Source organism: Macroventuria anomochaeta (genome assembly GCF_010093625.1).
Source record: "Macroventuria anomochaeta strain CBS 525.71 unplaced genomic scaffold BU25scaffold_14, whole genome shotgun sequence".
Classification (NCBI taxonomy): domain Eukaryota; kingdom Fungi; phylum Ascomycota; class Dothideomycetes; order Pleosporales; family Didymellaceae; genus Macroventuria; species Macroventuria anomochaeta.
The window spans coordinates 577,888-596,045 of NW_022985375.1; the positions used below are offsets into that span (position 1 = coordinate 577,888).

An 18,158-nucleotide genomic window follows, 5' to 3' on the forward strand; every position below is an offset into this window, starting at 1 on the left:
GTCACCCACCTAACTACTAATCCGCCGGTACGTTGCTTAAATAGGGCTGAGCGAACGGGAAGCCTTGTATTCAACGTCCTATGGTCGTATGTGAAAAAAACTTTGTATCATGTAATATATATATGCAAAAAAATTCACTCTGTACAGTTTGATCCTCACTCACACTATCCTCTCCTTTGCCCAAACAAAACCGTCCTGAGATAATCAAACATTCCTCACAAGATTGTTATAACAGCTTAACGGCGCCCGGCTCTTGTCTGTATCGATGACCACTCGTCACTCTAATTTCTCACATCATCGCCATTTCCAACCGTCCCGTTAACCAACATCAGCTCAACAGGCGCCTCATACAACTCACACGCCGCCTCCTTTGCAAGCGGACAATCATACTGCAATTTGCCAGCCCTTATCTCCACCCTAAACACCTTGGCACCCGTTCCCTTCGTCTTCTTTCCTACTCCAAACTTCAAAGAGCCATGTGACTTACATCAACACAAATACTCTGCGGCGCAGGCTGCGTACAATGCAGTATCGGCTTAGGTGCTTCGCAGCGTTGGCTGAAGAGGTCGAACAGCATACCCCAAATCTGATGCGCGTGCTGCTGGGAGAAGCCGAGGGAGAACACGGAGAGGAAGAATTGCTGGTTCGTATACTGTTCTTGGGCATTGTTGTAGGACCTGGGTCTTGTTAGTAGGGTCGAAAGGAGGGCTGAGGAGGTCCCGCTGCTAGGAGAAGAGAGGATGTTGGGGAGGTGAAGAGATGGGGCGACGTACACATATTTATAAACATAGCACAGATTCATAGAGCCGTTCTGGCGCTGATATGCTGTGCCAGAGTCTGAGCAACCAAGCAGATATCCAAAATACTGCGTCAAATGCGTGACGAAGTAAGATGATTCGTCCCCGTCTCATAGCTCGTCAAACTCTGCCTCAGCGCATCTGGACCGCCGCTATTGAGCCGGTTCATGCTCACACCCTGTCCGCAATCGCCCTCGCATGGATTGCTTGATGCGAGATCGCCGTTGAACCAAGGCATCGGGTTGACCGGCTCGACTTTCCGATTGCCGGGCCACATGATGCCGTTCACAGCGATGCCGGTGTTGGGTATTGTGTTCCCACCAATGCTGTGTTGACGAAGAGGGTCATTAAGAAGTGTTGGTTCTCTGGAGTGGGGGAACCGAGGGTAGAGGTGCTGTAGGTGTCGCAGATGGAGACTCCATCGTATTCATCCTAATAGTCAAAGCCATCTTGTTTTTCGGGGCTACCTGGCCGTCTTGCTGTAGGCGTGAGGGAGGACCGGCGAACGCGCTGGCGTAAGGAAATGCTAAGAGGGCGAGGAGAGAGAGCTGCATCTTTGCGGCTTGATGTGAGTAGAAGCAGAGAAGACTCGTGCTTACGCAGGTCTCAACCCAAAACTAGACCTTCGAATCCAACCTCTTACACGCTTGGTTATGCCCATGATGTCTTTTGGAGCTGACAACGCTGGCCTGCAACTTCGACATCAGCATTGCTCTGCTCTTACACACTGACGCAGCATCTAAAGTGGTCGCGTTGTTTGAGTACACTTTTGCAAGCTTCAACCTGTGCGATGTGTAAACTGTCGCAACACCAAGGTCTGTAAGTCAGTCGCACGTGTCGAAAACTTGGGGCCGAGATGCATGGAGCAGAGACGTATGGTAAGACGACGCGAGACCAATGTGTAAAGCCGTTCTGGTTAGTCTTGGTAAGCTGTGATAAGGCTTCCAGTCCAATGTTTATCGTCGATCATGCGCGTGTGCAGGTTGGTATTGGTAACGTCGCAGCAGTCAGTGGCCGGCTGGTGGGTCTGGTGGGCAACGTCGAGCTCAAGGTCTTTGAAGATTGAAGCATCTCCGCGAGACTCTGACTCAGTGAATTTAGGAAACTTGAAGAGATATGTATAGAGAAAAGTACCAGAAAACCAATGGAAGAGCCCAATCTGACGGCCGATACTGATGATAATGAAATGGGGTATAGTCTATGCTGCGTTGTGTCCTCTAGCCTCGAGTTCAAACGATAGTTCAATTGAGCAGTTCATCCTGCTCTTCCTTAGTAATACCGAACAGGTACAGCAGATCCTGCATGCTCTTAGTGTTCAAACGCGCTGGCGCCAGAAGCTGCACCTTGGGCTTTGCGTGGAAAGCTACGCCCAAGCCAGCGACACCCATCATGGGCAGATCGTTGGCGCCATCACCAATGCAGACGACCTGATCCAGCAGTATACCCTCCTTCTGTGAGATCTCCAAGACATGCTGGCGCTTCTTCTGTGCATGCACGATCTCGCCCGTGAGCTCACCTGTCAACGTCTGCCCATCCTCAGACACGACAAGGTGGTTTGCGTATGCGTAATCCAGTCCGAGTTGCTGTCCCATCCAGCCGGTCAGCGGTGTAAATCCACCACTCAGTACTGCAGTCTTGAATCCCAGCCTCTTCAGCGCGGCGATGAGCTCCTTGACACCCTCATTTAATGTGATCCTTGGCCTCAGCGTCTCAAACACCGTCGCCGGGACACCTTTCAGCAGCTTACATCTCGCGCGCAGACTAGCTTCAAAGTCCAGCTCGCCGTTCATCGCCGCTGCTGTGATGGCAGAAACCTCCTTCTCGACGCCAATGAGCGAGGCGATCTCGTCAATGACCTCTTGCTGAATCAGCGTGCTGTCCATGTCGAAGACTGCGAGACGCTTGTAGCGCCTGTGTATTGTGTCGGCTTGGAAGACGCATTCGACGTTCCATTCGAGCTCGAATCGAGATATGGACTCGTGGCGGCGAAGGGTTTCGACGGAGATATTGGAGGCGCTGGGCAGAGGGAAGGTAGTTTCGACGACGCGGCAGTGGTGACTTCGCTCGAGTTTGCGGATTGCTATTGTCTCTCGTTCGAGACCTGGGAGAATACTGGCTAGTGTGGTGGTGAAGTCGTTTAAGCAGCTCTGACTTATGTAGTTTCCATACAGGTTGTCAAGCGCATCAGGCCCTTGTGTTGGTGGCTCAAGAGGGTAGGCCTCGAGATTCTTAGTCGGCGAGGCGCCATCTCTGAGCGTTTCTAGGGAGGCTGCAGGAATGGTATCCTGGGGTGTATGCGGGACTTGGTCAGGAAGTAAAGCGTTGTGTGGTTTGTCGACCTTGTAAAAGAGCGTTGCGACAATGTGGGTGAACGAGACGTCGAAGGCGGGTGGTCTGGTAGCCATGCTTGGAGATGTTCGACGATTGATAGCGAATGGCTATTTGTGTGGTGTGAACGGTCAAAGTCTAGTCTGAGAGTGAATCTTTGGCGGGGTTGCAGCCAAAACTGCACAAGTGTCCAGCTTCACGGCGCTAGTGGCCCCGCCCGCCATATCCAGGCACTCCCGCGGTGTTCGTAGCATCCACCTCTGTGACCTTCACATGGCGATGACATAGTTCGTTGTTGCCGTGACGCTTTTGTGGTCGAGAGAGCGAAGTGCTCTTTAGTCTCAACTATCATCGCTATGGCGCGGGACTTCAGTTGTCCGATGCGCAAGCCAAAGCTAGCCCTAGTTTCGTGCAATGGCCAAGACCTCCGAAGTACCTCTGCCATCAAACGCAGCTGTCCAACACAAGCTCCGTGTAGCTCTGGAGTATCGTTAGAACCTCTTCTGTGTTCTTCCTGACATTTTGAATCGCAATGGCTGACTACAAGCCTGAGAGCATGGTCGCTGCCATTCGCCAGTCTCCGCCCATCGACGTTACCACTCCATACGATGCCGCCTGGGTCAAGGACAAAGTCATACTGATAACGGGAGGAGCGAGCGGCTTCGGCGCTGGCTTTGTGCGGCTGTGGGCGAAGAATGGAGCAACAGTCATCGTTGGTGACATCAACGTCAAAATGGGCGACACGCTTGTACGCGATGTGCGCAATGAGGCGGGCCACAATCGCGTGCATTTTGTGCACTGCGATGTCACAGACTGGCAGTCGCAAGTCAATCTGTTCAAAGAGGCGGTCAAGCTGAGTCCACATGGTGGGCTTGACACGGTCGTTGCAAACGCAGGAATTGCAGGCATCGACGTCCTACCGGAGGGCAAGAACCTCGATGCTGCAGAGCCTCCGCCGCCGAACTTCAAGATCATGGATGTGAACCTCACTGGTGTCCTGTACACAACGCATCTCGCGTACTTCTACCTGCCAAAGAACCCCGGCTCGAAGGTGTGCAGCATCGACTCGAAGCCTTCGACCACATCACCGCGCGATCGACATCTGCTGCTGCTTGGTTCGGTAGCGTCACTCGCGCCTATTGCGATACAACCACAATACAACGCTGCGAAGCATGCTGTGCTGGGACTGTTTAGAAGTCTGAGGTCGACGAGCTCGCTGCAGGGGATACGGGTTAACTGCCTACTCCCCTACTTCATCGACACACCCATTGTGCCCACATTCGGCCGTCTATTGCTGGCTGGCGGTGCAATGGGTCGAGTTGAGGATGTAGTCGCTGCAGGCACACGCTTTGTGTCTGACAGCCGCATTCTCGGGCGCTCACTGGTCATTGGGCCAAAGGTGCATGTTCGTCAGAAGGATAACGGCGAGTGGGATCTGGTGACACCTGGATCGCCAGGCAGCATCGAGACAGCAGTGTTCGAGCCCTATGCTGACGACTGGGAAGATGTGGATGCGTGGGACCGCAACATCGTGAAGATTTTGAATTTGGTCCAGGCTGGCCGAGGTTGGACGGGGTGGGCTCACGATATCGTCAAGGCTGTCTTCTATGGATTGGGTTTTGGAAGATGATCGAAAATGGTCACGCATCTGTCTACTACTGGTGCTCCGGATACTTCGGCTCACATTTGAACTTCAAAGATCGTCAGCGGCGGGCGATCGGTGGACTCACAATGTGTAGTAGACTGCTAGAGATGTACTTAATGTAGATGTTTATAGGTCGTATAGAGAGCGAAGAGCGCGTACACTCGTAAACACACAGTTGCATGGCACCAAGCATGCGGAAATTCGATGCCGCGAGTAATTTGGTGGGAACGTAAGATTGACGGCAGACAAGGTGATCTGATTGGGAAGGACAATGACGTAGCGTGCACTTACAGGGAAGCTGCGGCAACGCCAACCACGGGAGTTAACCTGCTCCGGTTAAATCACCACCTTTGATTCGAACTTTGACTGCATCGTGTGGCGTCACTGCAGGCGCCCAGGCACCACCCTTTATGCTAAGTATCGTTGGCATTCGGTCAATTTCGTCGCTGCTTGTAGTCTACGACCTCTGTTCATTCACAAGCGTGCTATAGGCGTCAGGCGCAAACGCAACATCACCATCTCTTCCTGTATTGCTCTTTCCACTGTCTGCGCCGCATCTCTCACACAATAATACTAATAATACAGCGACCGTCATTGTGACAAGTCGCAAACACCTCTTCTAAGATGGTCACTCACACCCAGAAAGAGTCCACTGTCTCGCCGACTGGGATGGTGATCAATGAGCCCACATTTCCAGATATTGCCGGCGGTTCAGCACCACGGAAGGGAAGCACAACAATCAACTTCCCTACATCAGCAGATCCCACACCTGCATACATCTTTCAACATGACCTCACACGGTCTGAAGCAACAGAACAGCCCTCTAAGACAGAGACACAGCAAGCCTTAGCACCACGACATCTACAAGAACGATCTGCGACAGAACAACCGAAGCCCTCGACCAAACACTCCCTATTCAGAAACAAATCAGCCCCTCGAAAACAACGACCTGCCCCAATCCAGCGACAAACGACCATAACCTTCGACCATACTTCCTCAGACTCAGACTCCTCCGAAGATGAGCAGTTCCTAGCCAACAGCACCAGCCGTGATGAGATAGTACAAAGGGAAGAGTCTCGAACTCGTTTGCGAAGCAAACAACGGTCGTCTACCATGAACCCCTTCGCGAGATTCAAAGTCTCAAACGAGCACTTCCAGACCAAGGGATCTGTAAAGGGCGATGGACGTCTGAAGCTCAGCATATTGGAGGAGGATATGGGTAGCGGGTATATTGCAAAGGCGTTAGGCGCTGTATTGCCCAAGCATGGGAAGGACGACGAGCACCAGAGCGTACAGTCCTACGATGCTCGAGCGGGCAACGCTGAGAAGATTGCGCCAGAAGAAGACGAAATGGAGCACGACCCATCGCGGCGTGTCAAACTCAACATTGTCATCATCATCATCGGCTCAAGAGGAGATATTCAGCCGTTCATACGCATTGGCAAGATCTTGAAGGAGGACTATGGGCACCGTGTCCGTATCGCTACTCACCCAGCATTCAAGGATTTCGTACAGAAAGACTCTGGCTTGGAGTTCTTCTCTGTGGGAGGTAACCCAGCTGAGCTAATGGCCTTCATGGTGAAGAACCCGGGTTTGATCCCAAATATCGATACAATCAAGGGCGGCGAAATCGGTCGACGCAGAGCTCAGATGTATGAGATGTTTCAGGGCATGTGGCGTGCCTGTATCAACGCTACGGACGACGAGACCGATCACATGAACGCTAAGATGAGTGAGTAGGTCACTTCTGAACTACTGATTTATGGCTAATGGCCTTGAAAGTGGGAGATAGGGCACCCTTCGTCGCGGATGCCATCATTGCAAATCCGCCTAGTTTCGCACCTGCACACATCGCCGAGAAGCTGGGCATACCACTCCACATGATGTTTACGTACGAATTCGTTCGCTCTTCATCTCAAATATGTCAGCTAATTGATGCAGGTTTCCATATACACCCACTGTACAATTCCCACATCCACTTGCAAACATCAAAGTCAGCAACGTCGAGCCCTCATACAGCAACTTCATGTCATATCCTCTTGTCGAGATGATGATGTGGCAAGGTCTTGGAGATCTTATCAATCGCTTTCGGACTCAGATACTGCATTTGGAGGACATCAGTACGCTCTGGGCGCCCGGACAGCTGTATCGATTGAAAGTGCCCTATACGTACATGTGGTCTCCGGGTATTATCCCCAAACCCAAGGATTGGGGGCCAGAGATTGATGTTACTGGTTTTGTCTTCTTGGACCTCGCATCGAACTTCACACCTCCAGATGACCTGAAGAAATTCCTGGATGATGGCGAACCTCCAGTGTACATCGGCTTTGGCTCCATCGTGGTTGACAATCCTGATCAGTTTACAAAGTTGATCTTCAAAGCAATCAAGATGGCCGGTGTGCGCGCGTTAGTCTCGAAGGGCTGGGGCGGCTTTGGATCGAATGCGGATTGCCCAGACAATGTCTTCATGCTCGAAAACACTCCACACGACTGGCTGTTCCCGAGGTGTAAAGCTGTCGTTCATCACGGAGGAGCGGGTACTTGCGCTATTGGTCTCAAATGTGCAAAGCCGACGATGATCGTTCCCTTCTTTGGTGACCAGCCGTTCTGGGGCGCCATGGTAAGCAAAGCCAAGGCAGGAGCGCACGAGTGCATACCTTACAAGAATCTAACGGCGGAGCGGTTGGCTAAGGGCATCAAAGAATGTCTTACAGAAGAGGCCCAGAAGAACGTACAGAAAATCGCAGACAGCATTGAGGCTGAGGGTGACGGAGCCTTGAATGCGGTACGATCGTTTCATCGAAGCCTGCCACTGCACGGTGAGGGTAGTATGCGCTGCGACTTCCTGGACAACCGCGCGGCGGCGTGGAAGATCAAGAACACCAACGTCAAACTTTCTGCTCTTGCAGCTGAGATCCTAGTCAACAAGAAAAAGCTTAAGTGGAACGAACTTCGACTGATCCGGCACTACGAATGGAACGACTTCGGCGGTCCAGGCGAGCCGGTCACAGGACTCTGGGGCAGTATCTACACGACCTTTACTGACGCGGCACTGGGCGTGGGCTCTGTTCCCGTAGAAATGGGCAGGAGCTTGAAGAAACGTGAGAAGCTTTGGGAGAAGAAACGGCAGCACCAGAAGAAGATGCAACAGAAGAAAGAGACCTTGCCAAGGGCGAATGCTGATCTGGAGAAGGAGAAGGCGACTTCTGCCGAGGAACACGTTGCTAAGAAAGAGCAGCAGCAGCAAAACGGCGGCAGGCCCGAGCCGGAACGCGAAGAGTCTACTTTATCGAAGCTTACCGAACCGGAAGAAACACTGAACAAAGAGTTTGCACACGAGGCAGCCTTTGGCTTCAGAAAAACCGGCCACGCGCTTGCACGCTTCCCTCTGAACATCACCCTCGCCCTCACACAAGGCTTCCATAACGCACCTCGACTTTACGGAGATGAGACCGTTCGACGTCCACCTCGAGTCACAGGCATACACTCTGGTCTTCGCGCTGGTCGCGATGAGCTAGTATACGGTGTCACGGATGGTGTCACTGGTATCGTCACACAGCCGATCCGCGGCGCGAAAGAACATGGTGTTATGGGTGCTGTGCGAGGTGTAGGCTTCGGTATCGGTGGCTTTGTCCTAAAAGACATTGCAGCTTTGCTCGGACCAACAGCGTATCTCATGAAAGGTCTCGATGCTGAGTACATGAAGAAGTACCAACCAACCATCTTCATTCGGAGAGGCCGAATAGCACAAGGCCAGCTGGAATTGCAGCAGCTTGAGCACAAGACTGGCGTCACACACATTCGAGAAGCAGAAGGCAAAGATGCCGAACTCAAAGAGAACCGAGATGAGGTCCAAGACAATGTCGCCATCAGATGGGCCGCGCTCAAGCAAGCTATTGCCGAAGAAAAGAAGCACAACAAACAAGGCATCATCGCCTCCCTCACCGGCAGAAGCGAAAAGAAAGCAGGTACAATGGTCCCACGCAAGAGCACTTCCGTCAAGAAACCTGCAAACCGACCACAGTCAAGATCAGCCACCACACCCGTTGCACAAACCGAACAGGAGTACAAAGGCCGAAACAGCAAAGATTATGACCAGATCAAGAAGAGCTTCGACTCGCACCACCGACGAAGCGCTACACTTAATCGCAGCAGCACTGAACCTCTCGCAAGGAAAAGCTGGGACGATAGCAATGCAAGGCCTGTGAAAGCTGAGAAGAAAGAGAAGCCGAGGAGTATCTACGAGGAGCCGGGGTTCGAGGAGACGCACGTTTTAGGAAACGCGCACCTGAAGGAGCGTGCGGAGAGTGATGAGTATGAGAAGAGACATGATCCTGTACCCTGTGCCCCAGCGGCCGAAGCGGATCCTAAGCATGACTCATCCGAGAAGGAGCGTAGCAGCCAGGCTTTGGCGCCCAGAGAGAGCATGTCTGCGGACTCTAGCTCTGAGCGTACAAAGGTTGGTACTGAGGCGACGGATTGGTTCAAAATCAGGCAGGAGGCTGAGGGAAGGGAGGATGGAGGCAGGACTTGGGTCGTTAACGCATGATCAACTGATGCACGGAATTTGGGACATCGACATGACTTGCATAGCATTGCGGCATACATAGCGTTAGATCAGTTTAGTAGTAGTAATCGAGATACCCACAATCAACATAGCCATGTTATTCTGTGAATTTAAGTGGAGCCCATAACGATCGGTATACATGACTTTGGTTGTGTGGACCGAGAATCACATAATGACCAAGTCGGGTTCGGAAGTAGGGGTAGGACCAGCGATGGTTGATATACAGTACTTGACCAACAGTCTACCTACCTACGTCGTTTGACTTTCCTGAGAATTGACTTCCAGCTCCTCATTGAGGCACTCCAAGATCTCCTCCTCTTCCCCAATCTCCTTCTTATCACCACGAACTCTCACGCGATTCAAGCTCAGTTCAGCGTGCACAACTTCAAACTTCTCGTCTTCTATAGTCTTCTTCCCTTGCTGCTCAGGTGTCAGATGTGCATAAGCTGGATGCTCCTCATACAACACACTCGGGTCTGCGTCTCATCCTCCCGTCGAAGACTCCAGAACTGATGGACGAGGGTTGGAGATTCCGAAGGCTGAGGGTGGATGCTTCAACTGCGTAGTCGGCGGACGCAGAAGCTTGTGCTGATCAAGCGAAACCGGGCGTATCTTCATCGGAGGAGGAAGATTGAACGGGTGCACAATGTACTCTTTTTGTTCGTATGTACGCGTGTATAGGAGCCAGTTTACGACTGCTGCTGTGCGGCGATTTTGATTCGCGAGGGCATCCGATGGTGTGGCGAGCTGTTCGTTTGGGAGAGGCTGAGTTTGTGTCTGCGACAATGCTTCGTGGGTGATCCTGTCGTCTGGTGGCGCTTGTGGAGTAGATGCGGTGTTTTGGTTCAGGTAGGCTAGAAGATTTTGGAACGTGCTGTGGATCTGTGTCGTCATGCCACTCCGCTTCTTTTCATCAAGATCCTGGCTTTTGCAAAGCGTTCATTGGCATTCCTGCTGACGATCGAGCCGTGCTGGTCGTTGAGGTACGTTGACGCTTGTGCGGCAGCTCATCTGTTTGCTTGTGAACCGTCGTGTAGACTAATCTTCTTTGTTCGCTGTGGTCTTCTTGATTTCTGGTGCGTTTCATGCTTATGATTTAGCTGGCAAAGGCACGGAAATTCGTGATTTACCAAGATGTTCTGCATAGCACCAGATAGCATGGCACCAGCTGGTTGTGCAATAATACAGACTCATGCGGAGTGCTACTTCGTGTGGCATGTACCACTGACTGGCAGCTGTCAGAATGGGGCATGCGTGTACGCAGTCAGTAACTACCTGAAGATGGTGAAGTAGCAAGGCCATGCAGTTCCCTCAAGCACCCAATGAGAAACCGAAGTCCGTACACCTGCTTGTAGTTCGTGACCGTGGACAAACACCATGTCAAGATACCACAAATGAGCTATGGAATGTTAGCTGGAAGCCTCTTGATTTTTAAGAGGGTGGCGTACCTCGCATGTCGGCAGCCATTTGGAAGGTCCAAAATGGAAGACTATGATGCAAGAGGGGTAGAGCATGATCATGTAACCAATACTGTATCGAGTTAGTAAGCATGATGCTGAAGAAGGGACGTGAACTTACTTGCAGAAAGTGGTGAAGTAGTTGAGCTCGTTACCGGAGAGACTGAATCCTTCTTCATTCCAGATACGTATGCGTTACTCTGTGTGTTGTTAGTGTCATGATAAAGGCTGTACGATATACGATATTTGTTTGGTCAATGTACTTGAACATGTAAACTAAGAAACCGATTGTAAGAAACCAAAGATCCAATTTCCAGACCTGGTGCCCAGTCAGTCTCAATCACGTTTCCGTAAGAATGTATTTGCCGGCTTACGAATGCGCGCTCTTCTTTTGGATCGATGAAGCCTTCCTCGAAATCTTCATCCGTGGGCGAAGCAGTGCGTGTGCCACCTTGAACACTGCTTTGTCTGAAGTGTCTACATCGTGTGTTTCGACGTAGATGCGGTCCAAATTCTGCGTGCCCATCTTGCAGTCCGCGAGCCTCGAGGTAATCTTTGATGGTACTGGAAGTGCAAAGGAGCATAGAGCCCATTCGATCAGTATTTGTACGGCAAACTGCTTGGGCTGCCGCTATCCGGTAAGATCAGATTCCATCATGCTGTCGATCGTGGACGAGAAAACGTGCTTGGAGCTAGCGTGAAGGATTGCATTGCTTCAAGCTGATTCGATTGTTCAGCTGTCGTTGTCGTAAAATTGTTGAGCGACGTTCTGCCGAGCGGCATTGCGACATTTGCTGTGATGAGAAGGCAATGCATATCGGACCCCTTTGTGTATGCAACAAATGCAGTAATTATTATCGGCCATAATTAGTAAGATGAGAGTTGGTTGCTCTAGAGTAGGGCGTTTTTGCTAAGACGGAAGGAGCTGTTGCTGTCTGTCAGTAAGTCACATCTCAAAAAGTGCACAGGAGCTCACACAGTCATACGTCTTCACGAGTAGATTAAGAATCGGCCGATGCAGTGGATCACGGACCGCCCTCAGAATGCAGTGCTGTGATTTAATATAGTACAAAACGCTCAAGCCGTTACTTCATGGCGCGTTTCCATTGACAATTATGAATCTAATGGCCCCTTCCACTCTTACACACCAGGCATACCTAAGTAAGCCCTCAAAGCTGGCAAGCCTCTCGGCGCAAAGTACACCGTATACAGCCCCGCAAACGCAACAATCAAGCCAGTGAACTTCTCGAACCAAGTGTGGAAGTATGCAGCCGTCATTAGCAACATCCACCACATCAGCGCCGCAACACCAAGCGCGAACTTAACGCCCCTGGCCGTCGCCTCACCTTCAACCTTCTGGTCCTCCTTCTCGACCGCGACGCTCGCGACCTTGCCATCCGATAAAGTGATAAGTCGGCCATCGCGCAGACCCTCGACGCGCGTCAACGCAGGCAAGAACTCAAGCCAAAGCAGCGAAGATCCCATGATCAGGAGGAACACGTGTCCAGAGATATCATGACCACCCTTCCAGCTGCCGCCCACAGCCTTGCACGTCGCCGCCGTAATAAACTCCTTCGTATCGCTCATCTCTGCCCTTGCATTTGGATCCCGCGCCAGTTCGCACGCGCCGCCCGTAAGTTTGAAACCGCGATCAATCAGTGGCGGCCCGAAGAACCACTGCGTGACAAACACCCACCACGTCGTGACAAGCCCATACCGCAGCACCGCCCGGACTCTCCTCGCAGAAAGTCCACGCCCAAAGCCAGGATGCATAAGGACGAACATTGCAAACGCAAGGGTCGCCCAGAACCACCCGATCTTGACAAAGTACACATTGAACACGTTCTTCTTGAGCGCGAAGTAGCTCGGCGCGAACTCAGGCGGGTGGCTCTGCGAGTCTGCAGAGTACGGTGCTGCGCGCGACGCGGGCGATATGGTGCTGATTATGCTGCCCATGAGCAGCGTTGCGGGGTAGATGGAGATGAGGAGCGCTTCGAGGCGGGTGGGGAAGAAGGGCGAGCGGCGCGCGCTGGCGGTGAAGGGCTTGATTGTGCCGCTTGGCATGCCGGCGGTTATGGGCGCGGAGCCATTAATTTCGGAGACGGAGGTATAGGTGTGTTTACGGCGGGCGGCCATTGTTGTGGTGATGGGAATAGGGGTGGTGGAGGCAGCAGTCAGAGACGTATGGAGGGGAGTGAGGAGCTTTGTTTGGCTACTAAGACATGCGTCGCAGTATGAAAGAGATGATTGATTGTGGTTGAAAAGAAGAGTAACGACCTTGATTTGTGCGTGCCTGGAGTTTGACAGAACCGATGACGTTGTGCTGATTTTCTGCAACTGTGGCTGGTGCCGCTAGCCTCTTACGGCACGCTACCCCAGGTACTGCTGTTTCCCTTGTCTTCCATCATCGCCTGTGGACAGATCTGATCACTGCAAGGATGCTTCGGATATGCCTGAGATTTGTGAGAGGGGTTATACGTTTTACTAGTCACGTGGATTTTGACACGGTGTATTGGGGTTATTGCTTTCTTTTGTCTATTGTTACAATCGAGTCTTTTGTATCGCAAGAGTCTGGCACCTCCTCTCTTGTACTCCTCAGCATGAGCTCTGCTTATGAACTCATTATCTCTCCCAATTCCACCCCTCTTACCGGGTATAAAGTATGAAAACATGACAAAAGAGGACAAACAGAACAAGTAGACTCCAACGCCATGAACCTGCTGTATGCCGCTCAAAGACAACAAAGACGAGGTAGATGGGGCGCTCAGGGCGCCAGGGTGATGCGTAAACGGAAGGATTGCACGGAAGAAGCGCTGGCAAAGAATAGAAAATCCGGTACCAGCCCGTCGTCGACCATGGGTATCATCCTTTTGAGCGATTCCATATCCGTGAAACGTTAGGTTGTGAAGGTGGTGTTGTTATTGTTAGAAGGCAGTCTGCTTTTAAGCGGCTGTTGCAAGTGGATGGCTTTATCGTGGTGTTTCGTGTAGTCGAGCAGGTGCTGGGTAATTCATAGTGCCGCAAACGCATTATGACGGCCCTACGCCAATAAACGTCGTTCGCGATCGTTGTTCGCTGTTGTGGGAAGGCCTTGTGTAAAGATGTTCTGTATCGCTTAGACCCTAGTCGCATGGGTGCTGTGATGAGAATCCCATGCAAAATGCCGCGCCATTTTGTGTATGCATATCGGGAACGTGCAGAGGCATGTTCCTTTCGAGGTCTTCGCTCGTAAACCGTGCTTCAATCCTAGCAGCAGCTACAGCATTGACCTCAGGCGATTGTGATCAGCGAATGACCTCATCGCCAGCCACCCATCCCCGGTTGAGGCGGCTGAAACTGCGTATTTCCACCAAACGGCGTCCTCGAGCTAGGCATTTCCATGCCAGGATCCATGAACGATTGCGCCCACGCTTCTTGATTAAGTAGTTCATCAAACTGCATGTTCTGTCCTGGGATGTGGTGCATGCTGGGGCTGCCAGATTGAAGCGGGTGGCCTCTTTGGGCATGTGCAGCCTGCATCAAGTACATGGGCATGGGGCCAAAGAGCTGTGCTTCACCTTCGTGGCGACGTGGAGGACCTGTGGGCATGCTGCTTGGAGCGAATATGGCGGAATAAGATTTCATATCGATGCCAGAAGTGGGACCGACCACAGACGGAGATTCGAGCCTGCGGTCGAACGCTTGAGGATGCTTGTTTTCGAATGTGGTCATTGGCGGGTTCGGGTAGGCCAGAGGATCGGCGGAAGGGAACATCATAGTCGAGATATCCGAGATTGGAACGTTCAGACCCAAGGGATCTGTGAACGAATTTGACAATGGCGTAGGCGGGAACGAAGGGCGAGTTGGTAGGGCACCGAACTGTCCTAGACTTGCGCTAGCAGATGTGGACGTGAGGCCAGGTACTGCTTCAAGGAAGTCTGCGTTTGATGGTGATGGTGAGTTGAAAGACGGATCCAATCCAAGACTAGCGTAGTGTGACTGAGAAATCGGCAGAGAGGGACCAGGAGCAGTGCGCTTGGAATCAGGGTGGCTCTCAGGGAAGGTGCTGGCGCGGCGCGGCATCGTCATATCGCTTTCGATAAGTTGCGGTCGGGAGCCCAGCGACTGTGGTGAGCTATCTTGGCGGCGCTTCCTAGACTCATGGAGTTCTCTTCCTTGCTTGACTGCTTCAGGAAGACGCTCAAACATGCTCTGGAGGAGAATGTAAGTATGCGTGCTGTTACTCATCTGCTCATAAAGACACTTACGTTGAGTGCTGAGCTGCACCTATCGGCCGCCATGCTCCTCTTAGCAAAGTACGCTAGTACTTCCTTACCCTCTGCTGCATCTCGTAGTAGCTCGAGGCTGGTAGAACTGTTAGGGTTCTCCAAGACGAAGTACAAGATTGAAACAATGGCGAAGAACGTGGTATACATGGAGAACCAGTACGCTCCAGCCAGCAAGCCACGTCGCCTCATCTCAGAGGTGATGTGAATGATGTTGCGCGACACGCTCACGCATGCTGAGGCGCATGCGAATGCTCGCTGGTCGGTCGTGTTGTCTTTGTATGTCGATGATACGTAGTGTAGGAACGGGCGATACAGCAGAAGCTGGGCATGACCGAAAGCCATGCGAAGCAGTTGTTGCACTCTGTTGAGAAGTCAAAACTGGTCAAAATTGCAATATATGAGCAAACGTACCTAATGATGATGGGTGGTGCTTCGCCTCCAGGCTTGAGGGCCATGGGCAGCTCATCGAGCCACTGCGCCAGATCTTGCTCAAGTTCGCGAATCTTGGAGTACTTGACTGTGTATGTTACCGAGTTCTTGCCGCCAGACTGAGTACCCTTAATAGGGTAAACATATCTGCAGATCTTACTGAGTACCTGCACAATCCTTGTGTGAGCGTTGAAGGCGGACATCACAGAGATGGTACCCTCCGGCATGGGTAGGATCTCAGTCTCTGTGATATATTCATCGTCCACTTCGATTGGGAAGTCTTGGTCGATGTCCTCATCCTCCAAAAATCGTGGTAGCCCGAGCATTGCGCCCACGTATGTATCCATTCGTCGAATGACCCAAAACAAGCGCTTGCGAGTTTCAGCCTCGATAGGACTGAAGCTGCTGTTGAATGACCGATGCAGACCCATGCGCAAAGCTGATCGAAGAGCAACTCCAATGTATGCGTAACAGGTACTGAGCTTGGCTGAAGATTGTAGGAATTGTATCATAAAAACGATGGCTTGTAGTGACGTCAGGTCGCGGCAGTCTGTGATGTCGAGGAGTTGACGAGAAGCTTTAAAATACCGGAAACTATTCAAGATCAGTAAGGCTCGCTGTCGCTCGAATGCCCAACTTACCCTTCGTCGACTACTGTCTCATAGTTTGACTTGTCCACCTCGTGCTCGCCTTGTGAGAACAGCTTGCCTAGCGCAAGCACGGCATACAATAGCGGCAGGAAGCTGTTTTCCGCGTTTGTGTAGCTTTCGGCAGGAATCTCGTACATGCGATCCAATTGCTTGTAGAAGGTTGGCAAATGGACAACTCTCTGCATTGCACCAGCGTCGATGATAGCGTTCTCGCACAAGCTGATAGCTTCCTTTTTGTTCGGTAGCTCCGTCCCAGATGGTAGCGCAGTCGAGGGTGCAGCTGGCGATCGTGGCGAGGATGGCGAGGGAGGATCTACAGACATATTACGGTGCTTGAGGGACGGTGAGGAATCTGGTGGCGCTTGAAACATGTCTCCGAATTGTCGCAATCCTCTCATGAAGCTGAGCCCTGAAGAATGGCCGTGATAATCCCAATTGCCCTCTTCGTCCAGATCTAGCTGACCTGTGGCTTTGACCATCGCCTCCAGGTGGGAGTCATCCGCCGCCTCGACCTGTGGGTTGGCGTGGTGCGACAAGCGGGGGTCAGTGGGCATCACCGGCGGACGCGGCGCTGCTACAGGCAGTTGTGGGAGCAGTCCATTTTGGAGGTGGGCGTCAATGCTAGGATCGTTCAGGTCTATGGTCGGAAACACAACGTGCAACAGAGCTTTGGCACGCTTCAATTGGCCCTCAAGAGCCTCAATGTACTGTGGGGTTGCATTTCGCCTACGGTTTGACGGTTGGTCGTACGTGCTAAGGGGGCTATCAGTAATTGAGGATGCGAACGAGCAGTTGGGCGCATTTACCATTCTACACTTGAAGTCAGTACCAGTCGACGCAAAAATAACAACAAAAGAAGACCTTTCAGGCTTACCATAGCTGTAAACTGTGCAATGAGTGCATGGTTGTTTCCCATCGCACTTGATTTTCTTGCGTCGACACTCGTCGCATGCACGGGTTACACGCCGCCTCTTTTGCAGAGGCTGTGGCTTTGGCCCCTGGTCGTCGGCGACATCATTGATCGGCGATTGATCCTCTGCAATTTCTGGGCTGTCTGAGTGTGGTGAGGCATCATACTGACCAGAGAGGCTGGAGCCTGTGTTATGGCCATCAGCTGTTGTGAGCACTGGAGAGGCCATGGCGACAGTTGGGGAGCATGACTGTGGCTGGGGGGGGGTGCTGCGCCTAAGAGTAAATGGCTTGAGTCGGTCAGCGGCGGAGAGGTGGGTCCAAGGAATAGGATTCTGATGGAGAGGGTCTTAACGCCGTTCCATGGCAGTCGTCCCGCCCTTGGGCACCGGAACCGAGTCGCGCTATTTCCGCCGAGCAATCCGCTTGTGCACCACGAGGGAGTAGGCCAAGGGTTCGTGGCTGCTATTATGCGATGCGAGCAGCATACGAGAGACTTGCCGAGCGTTTTCGAGATCTCCATAAAACACCGGCCAACTTGCTCGTTGTTCCAGGCGTATTCTTCGTGTCTTCGTCCGCCCTCCGCTGGCTCCGGCATCGCTTATTTGCACATCCAAAAAGGCCTAGCACAAGACAGCGGGAGCTGCACCACCACACCGTCAAGTGAGAGAGCACAGCCATTCGCTTATCTGCAAGCTGTGGCGTCATGGGATTGCTGGCAGTGTACAAGCCCATAGGATGAGACAATAGGAAGGCTCTTAAAACAAGGCGCCACCCACGACACTCCAAGACCAGTAAAAGAGAGCCTTGATCCTTGGAGTTATCGGTGCGCAGCGGATCATGCAGACGCTGTCGGATCAATAAGACGTACTTTTGACGGGCCTGATTGGCACCAATGCAACGTCTGCTCATCCCATGATTCTCGCGCGCTCTAAAGCCTCTGGTTGCAGCATCGATCAGCGAACCGGATAAAGACACTGTCTCTTACAGTGGGTACAACAGACACCGTCATGTAGCCAAGAAGAGGATGTGAATTCCTCCCCTAGACGTGGGCTTGCCTCGGGGTGTGATTCATGGCGAGGCCCGATAAGTGCATCTCCACCTTCAC

General features: G+C 52.1%; 7 protein-coding genes across 7 annotated transcripts; 2 read left to right on the forward strand and 5 right to left on the reverse strand.

The window, feature by feature from the left end:
- Positions 1-281: 281 nt before the first annotated feature.
- Positions 282-1,458, reverse strand: BU25DRAFT_467671 (uncharacterized protein; the record flags this gene model as incomplete). The annotated part of the gene is made up of 5 exons (XM_033710721.1): positions 282-454; positions 580-677; positions 774-837; positions 975-1,123; positions 1,397-1,458. The coding sequence occupies 5 exons, from the start codon at positions 1,456-1,458 to the stop codon at positions 282-284; spliced, it is 546 nt and encodes a 181-aa protein (XP_033562449.1).
- A 521-nt stretch (positions 1,459-1,979) lies between these two features.
- Positions 1,980-3,429, reverse strand: BU25DRAFT_42784 (phosphoserine phosphatase serb). The gene has a single exon (XM_033708473.1). The coding sequence runs from the start codon at positions 3,200-3,202 to the stop codon at positions 2,039-2,041; it is 1,164 nt and encodes a 387-aa protein (XP_033562450.1). The 5' UTR covers positions 3,203-3,429; the 3' UTR covers positions 1,980-2,038.
- On the forward strand, positions 3,392-4,901 carry BU25DRAFT_410354 (NAD(P)-binding protein). The gene has a single exon (XM_033706262.1). The coding sequence runs from the start codon at positions 3,658-3,660 to the stop codon at positions 4,753-4,755; it is 1,098 nt and encodes a 365-aa protein (XP_033562451.1). The 5' UTR covers positions 3,392-3,657; the 3' UTR covers positions 4,756-4,901.
- Positions 4,902-5,150: 249 nt separating this feature from the next.
- BU25DRAFT_391921 (glycosyltransferase family 1 protein) lies at positions 5,151-9,393 on the forward strand. Its single transcript, XM_033704633.1, has 3 exons — positions 5,151-6,502; positions 6,553-6,661; positions 6,712-9,393. The coding sequence occupies exons 1-3, from the start codon at positions 5,395-5,397 to the stop codon at positions 9,317-9,319; spliced, it is 3,825 nt and encodes a 1,274-aa protein (XP_033562452.1). The 5' UTR covers positions 5,151-5,394; the 3' UTR covers positions 9,320-9,393.
- Positions 9,394-9,586: 193 nt separating this feature from the next.
- On the reverse strand, positions 9,587-11,320 carry BU25DRAFT_458103 (uncharacterized protein; the record flags this gene model as incomplete). The annotated part of the gene is made up of 5 exons (XM_033710173.1): positions 9,587-9,757; positions 10,683-10,736; positions 10,786-10,867; positions 10,916-10,957; positions 11,169-11,320. 5 exons carry the CDS (start codon positions 11,318-11,320, stop codon positions 9,587-9,589), a joined length of 501 nt encoding a protein of 166 aa, XP_033562453.1.
- Positions 11,321-11,804: 484 nt separating this feature from the next.
- Positions 11,805-13,083, reverse strand: BU25DRAFT_410356 (uncharacterized protein). Its single transcript, XM_033706263.1, has one exon. It carries the CDS (start codon positions 12,928-12,930, stop codon positions 11,935-11,937), a length of 996 nt encoding a protein of 331 aa, XP_033562454.1. The 5' UTR covers positions 12,931-13,083; the 3' UTR covers positions 11,805-11,934.
- A 1,008-nt stretch (positions 13,084-14,091) lies between these two features.
- Positions 14,092-17,280, reverse strand: BU25DRAFT_458105 (uncharacterized protein; the record flags this gene model as incomplete). Its single annotated transcript, XM_033710174.1, has 5 exons — positions 14,092-14,985; positions 15,042-15,423; positions 15,474-16,085; positions 16,133-16,894; positions 17,063-17,280. 5 exons carry the CDS (start codon positions 17,278-17,280, stop codon positions 14,092-14,094), a joined length of 2,868 nt encoding a protein of 955 aa, XP_033562455.1.
- Positions 17,281-18,158: the final 878 nt, after the last annotated feature.

Bases quoted from the DNA above. Each gene is read 5' to 3' on its own strand.
- BU25DRAFT_410354 (XM_033706262.1), top strand. From the start codon at position 3,658: ATGGCTGACTACAAGCCTGAGAGCATGGTCGCTGCCATTCGCCAGTCT.
- BU25DRAFT_410356 (XM_033706263.1), bottom strand. From the start codon at position 12,930: ATGGCCGCCCGCCGTAAACACACCTATACCTCCGTCTCCGAAATTAAT.
- BU25DRAFT_42784 (XM_033708473.1), bottom strand. From the start codon at position 3,202: ATGGCTACCAGACCACCCGCCTTCGACGTCTCGTTCACCCACATTGTC.
- BU25DRAFT_391921 (XM_033704633.1), top strand. From the start codon at position 5,395: ATGGTCACTCACACCCAGAAAGAGTCCACTGTCTCGCCGACTGGGATG. The intron at 6,503-6,552 runs GTGAGTAGGTCA...TGGCCTTGAAAG, and splicing joins TCACATGAACGCTAAGATGA to TGGGAGATAGGGCACCCTTC. The intron at 6,662-6,711 runs GTACGAATTCGT...TAATTGATGCAG, and splicing joins CCACTCCACATGATGTTTAC to GTTTCCATATACACCCACTG.